Below are 6,000 nucleotides of genomic sequence, written 5' to 3' on the forward strand. Positions count from 1 at the left end.
TGGATTACAAAAATAACAACTGAGCAACAACTGAAGGAAAAATGATGAAGAGAGAACAACAACAACAACAACAGCAACAAGAACAATAACAACAATAATAATAAAAATTGGTTTACACTTTACTTTGACCACTTTGCAATCAACGCCGGCGCCCGACACAAATGAAGTTATTTGTTATTTGGCTGTGTTTAGTCTATGCTAGACATACATATGTACATACATATACAAATGTCGAAACGGAGATTAACATGGGATCCCTTCGGAAAAACGCGAAACACGCAGACTTCAGGGAAACATTGTGCAACCCAAGGCATTCCACATGGAGTACAAATATCTCCAGAAGTCGTCTATGTTTAGATATTGGAGGCGTTATTTGAAAAGCTGTTGACACTCGGCCGGACTTGAGTTGCGCTGAGACTGAGTGGCGCAGCAAGCAGCTTTTGTTAGCTGTTTATACGAAGCACATTTCGTGAAATTAAAATGTGTGCTCTATATTAATAATTCCAATCTAATAAAATTTAAAAAAAATGTTGCTGCTTTAATTAACTAAATAATTTAAATTGATTCAATTCGTTGGAGCCTTTAAAAATAAGTTTCATAGCAAGCAGCAAGCATTTGAACAAAAGTTGTTATCATTGAAGGGTTTGTTAGAGCAATATCTGTACTTTTTTTTGCTCCCTTATCCATTTACAAATTTATACACAAAAAAAATACGAAATATTCGATGCGTTTGCTGTATCTTGTAGATATTGTATCTTATATCTGTCGCGGCGTGTTGGCACACTATTTTTAGATCTTTGCCTCAGACATTTGGCTATTACAAAATGCATACATTAGTTTCTAGTTGTTGTTGTTGCTGTTGCTGTTGCTGTTGTCCCTTGTTGTTGCTGTTGTTGGACGATGGCCAGCTGTTGCTGTTGCTGATGCTTTGATTGTTGTATTTTCGGCCAGTTTTGGTTGCAACAAACAAAAAGAAGGAATAGAAAAATAAAAGAGAGAGAGAGGGAGACCGAATACTGGATGACTAATTGTTGATGCTCCCCTCGCATAATGTAATGCACAAGGCGGAAGCGCCGGTTGCTGTCAATTGTTAAAGCCAACACTTTGCACTAACATACTATCACCAAGTGGGCGCATAGTGAGCATATGGAGAACGGGCTAGAATAAGACGATGGGCGGGGCTAAGCGGGAAATGCACTTGCATCTAATAATACTTATTTGTTTAAAAGTAATGCATTCACTTGAAGTGTGCAGGTTGTTGTTGTAGTTCTTGTTGTTGTTGTTGTTGTGAGTACTGACTATCCTAAACTTGAAGCTCAAGTGTCAAACAGTTTGGCAAATGACAGCAACAACAACAACAGCAACTGTTGCTCGTGACGAGCGATTGCAATTGACAATGTCTACTGTTGCCTTGCTGATTCCAGTGCAAATTGCATGAGATCGCTAGTTATATTTATGTACAATGTACATAATTTAAAATACATCTATCTGTACATATACATATATATGGGATATACGATATAGCTTGATAGAGGGGTCAGGGATGTGTCGACACAACACATGCGTTCGCTGTGGCAACATCTTGTGTCCATATGTTGCACAAACAAACAATTGAAAAAGTCGAAAGAAAAAAAAACATATATAAATTTGTATTCGTATGGGTAATACTCGTACACGATCTGGGCGAGCACGAAGCGAAAGCAGCGAAATGAAAATTCATCTCAAGAATTGATTTGCTATGCCGGCAAAACTGTGTACAAAAGCATTGTGGTAATTGTTGTTTTGTGGCAACTGACGGCAACTGTTTGCTGTCGTTGCAAATATTTTGACAGGCTGACTGAGACTGAGTCTGCGACTGCGACTGCGACTGCGACTGAGACTGAGAGACACGAAACCTGATGACATGCAGGCCACATATGTCAGTCTATAGATACATATTCTGCACAAAAGATCACATACAATATACAGATATATTGTATATGTATCTGTACATTGTACATTTATCTATCTTATGGCTGTGATTAGCATATAGCAGCTAAACACTGCTGGCGCCACCTTTTACTATGTTAGTAACTTGATCAGCTAATTAGGTCACATGAGTTCAAGTATTCGCACATGGTAAGATTGATATCAATCAGCCAGTTTTTGAATCATTCAAGGATCGCAATCCATGAGCTTTGACATCTTTAGGTATGTTCAACTCTGCGTATGCGCAATCTAAACTCGTGTGCAGGTTACGCATACGCAGCATAGACAACGCTTTTTGTCCACTGTCACTGACCTCATCATAAGTATGTATTGCCAATTCATATTGTTAATTACTGTTGTTTTTTCGCAGAATTTAATATAAAGCACAAGATTTATTCTCTGTCATGATAAGGCGTAAGCTGCAACCGGGTCTCTGGTCGAGTCCGATGCGGATTGACCTCATTTACGCAATTTCCGATGCGATAAAAGACACAAGAACCACAATTGATGAACTCAGCGCCCACCAATTGCCCACCCAAAAATAACGAAAGAATTTCTACATTTCTTATAGAAGTTTCTTATTTATTTATTTTACTTTACTTTTTTTTTTTTGAAATGTTAATTTAAGAAATTATTTCATTGCAAGACGTCGACAGCGATGACTTCGACTACATGTCATTAACAGGCTGATAAGCGCGCTATCAGTACTCAGCTCATTATGATGGGGCACACACGCATAAGTACACATACCCATATAGATAGATAGAGAAATTTGATGGGCCACAATCAGGCGCCTCTCATAATTGGCAAATCAAAAAAAAAAAGATTCCTTCGTATGTATAGAAATTTTGTTGCTCAAAAATTTTAAATTGGCAACCAAATAAAATTTCAGTGTTTTTTTTTATATTTGTTATTATTTTTTTATTTTTTGGTTATGATAACCCTGGAAATTGACCCGGCTGATGTCAATGGAGACAGAGACAGACAAAATAATTGCTCCAATTTAATTAAAAATTAAAAAAAAAATAAAAATAAAAAATATAAATTTAAAAAAATGGTCGCCATCAAATCCGGTCTCACTTAATAGTATGATCATATTCATGTTTGTATGTACAGTGCACATAGGGTATGTTAAGACTCAGTCTATTTTAGGTAGAACCAACTCTGACTCTGACTTCTACTCTGTCTCCGGCTAATATACTGATAAGTATTGCGTACACAAGTGTTTTCCACTTCGAATTCTCATTCTGCCTACTTTATAATATTATTTTATGACTGTGTGTGTGTGGCTCATTTTCATTAGTCTTTTATTAATTTGTTACAATCGAGCAAAGGTCAACAGCAAAAGGTGGAAAAACTGTGTTTGTACATATGTACATATGTAGCCAGGGCAGTCTATAAATTGTGTTTAGTCTTTAGTTGCTCTTGTTGTTGTTGTTGTTATGGTAATATACATATATTATGTATCAGTGATGTAAAATAGTTCAAGTTCGTTAGCTATTTAGCTGTTTGGGTGTTGTGTCATCCGCCATAGTAAAACTAGATCATCCGAGCAGTTCTCACTCTCTGTCTGTGTGTGTGTGTGTTTTTTTGTAATAGACTGCTTGAGAAATGTTTAATGCTCGAAAGACTCATGAATCTTCTAGTAGACTAGCATATTTATTGTACATACATAAATGTACTATTTTAGAAATCAAAATTATTTTGCTTGCAAGGTGCCAAAAGAATTGTCAATTAAATATTTGATTGTTTTCCGTTGGCAACACTTGACGAAATGGTCTTGATAACAGTGATCAGTTAGATCAGGTCATTAGATCTACATATGAGATCATCCAAACAGAATTAAACATCTATAAAATGTATATTGTGAATTAAGCAATGAATGCAAATGATAAGAATGTAGAACTAAGAAGAATTTCCCACAATGTTCCGATTTGTATTCTGTTAAAATATTCTGTTAAGATCTGGTAAATGCTAACAGAATATTTAACTGTTGTTTATCTGTTATCCCCTTACATCTGCTACTGTTACTCACCTTGGCATTGATCAGCGACACGTGGCAGGCATTCAGAACGAGGATAACGGCGAAGAGGCGCCAGAGGAGCGACATCGTGTGTCGCTGCCGCTGTTGCAACGTCGCAGCCGTCGGGGATCCCGTTGATCCCATGGTTGTGTGTTTGTGTGTGTGTGTGTGTGCTTGGCAGCTCGTTGGTTATTTAACTATTTGTTAATTGTATAGGGCAGTTTTTAGGTTCGTATTCGAGATGTTGGTTTCAATGCGTTAGGAACGTTGTCAAGAATAAAAAGGTTACGATGTTTATGGCACTGCAATAATATTTGGGTAAAAATCAAATCAGAAATTGTCACTGTGTGAGGAGTCGCTGAGGAACACGCAATATAACAAGCGCATGAGCGCAAGATCAGCAAAAATAAATAACAACATAAATATAAGTTATATGTATGAAACCAAAAGCCGCAACCGCAAATCCAAAAAGAAAAAAAAAAGATGAAGAAAAAAGAGTAAAGTCAAAATGCGAATTCGCCAGAAAACGTTGGCTGAGAAAAAGATAAAGAAGACGCAAACGGAACGGAGGAATAGGAGAACATTTTGGGCAGCTGAGGCTGCTTCAAATTCCACAATGCCTTTATCCTACAGTAATTTTTTGTATATCTGTCTATTTCTTTTACAAATTTCTCTTCATTGCTTGACAGTGTTTCCTAGTTTTGCAGATTTTCTTAGCAGAGATCGACATTTGACTTAGTTTTGCATTTCACGCGCCGCTTTTTAAAAATTCAAAATTGTTGGCCAACTTTTGCCGGTCACTTGGTTTGTTCTTATCAATGTTTGTTTTTATTTTTTTTTTTATTTATCTTATTTAAGTTTCATAGCCTTTGGCCCTTAAATGCTTGTTCTCCTCTCTTCGATTCTTCTTTTGCTTTCTACTTTGCGGCAATTTCAAGACTGCAGCTCAGAAGATCAAAAAAAAAAAAAAGGAAGGAAAACAGGAACACCAACAAGCGGCCACAGTCAAGAAATGTTTTGCGATCCTGCGGCGCGCGCGTATCGCAGGCGATGTATCCTTCCGGGCACCAGACACCAGTCAAAAAAAAAAAAAACAAGTAGCACTTTGAGTGGGCACTTAAAAAAAAATGAAATTCAAAATTGCACTTGAACAACCACAAGAAGCAACACTGACAACAATTGAAAGACAGCCAGGCGGACAGGCGGACAGGCGTCGCAGTCGCAGGCCTAAAACAACGCACCGAAAATTGTGCGACCGTCTCGTACAACGGCGCGCAACCGAATGTCCAACTGGAAGAACTTTGACAGCGACGCCGCTGACACCGTTGAAGACAGCACACGAGCGGGCCGCGAATGTAAAGCCGAACAAGTCCCGAACATGCAAAGCGCGCTAGCGTGCACGCACACACACACACATCAATACACACACATAGACAACTGCACCAATGTTGCGACGAACTCAACGTGCAAAGTTGCCGCAAGTCTCACCGTGGCGCAACATGAAAGAAGTCTGCCAAAATTAAAAGTACTAAACTCGAAACATTGCACAAGAAATTTAATAAAAAAAAATAATAAACTTTTGTCATTAATCAATTTTTTTAAATATATTATATATTTAATTAATTTAAAACATTACAAATAAATTGTTAAACATACTCAATTGTTTTTCTATTTATCTAAATTTGTTAAGCTTATAAATAAAGATTTTTTATACCCTGAGCCCATTAAAAATGGGCAAAAAAGGGTATAATGTGTTTGGCAGAATGTATGTAACAGGCAGAAGGAGGGGTGGCAGACCCCATAAAGTATATATATTCTTGATCAGGATCAACAGCCGAGTCGATCTAGCCCTGTCCGTCTGTCTGTCCGTCTGTCCGTCCGTCCGTCTGTCCGTCTGTCCGTCTGTCCGTCTGTTTGAACGCGTCGATCTCAGAGACTGTAAGTGCTAGAGACTTCAAATTTGGAATGCAGGTTTGTGAATACCATACGCAGGTCAAGTTTGTTTCCAA

General features: G+C 37.7%; 1 protein-coding gene across 1 annotated transcript in view; it reads right to left on the reverse strand.

The window, feature by feature from the left end:
- LOC117782969 (basement membrane-specific heparan sulfate proteoglycan core protein) overlaps positions 1 to 5,275 on the reverse strand; it is a 109,055-nt gene extending 103,780 nt beyond the window's left edge. Inside the window, exons 1-2 of the mRNA XM_034620092.1 lie at positions 5,166 to 5,275; positions 4,004 to 4,293 (exon numbers count right to left, since the gene is read on the reverse strand). Coding sequence (XP_034475983.1) covers positions 4,004 to 4,135 — 132 coding nt within the window. The 5' untranslated portion in view covers positions 4,136 to 4,293; positions 5,166 to 5,275. The remainder of the gene's footprint in view (positions 1 to 4,003; positions 4,294 to 5,165) is intronic.
- Between the last annotated feature and the right edge of the window lie 725 nt (positions 5,276 to 6,000).

This window comes from Drosophila innubila, chromosome X (assembly GCF_004354385.1).
Source record: "Drosophila innubila isolate TH190305 chromosome X, UK_Dinn_1.0, whole genome shotgun sequence".
Taxonomy (NCBI): domain Eukaryota; kingdom Metazoa; phylum Arthropoda; class Insecta; order Diptera; family Drosophilidae; genus Drosophila; species Drosophila innubila.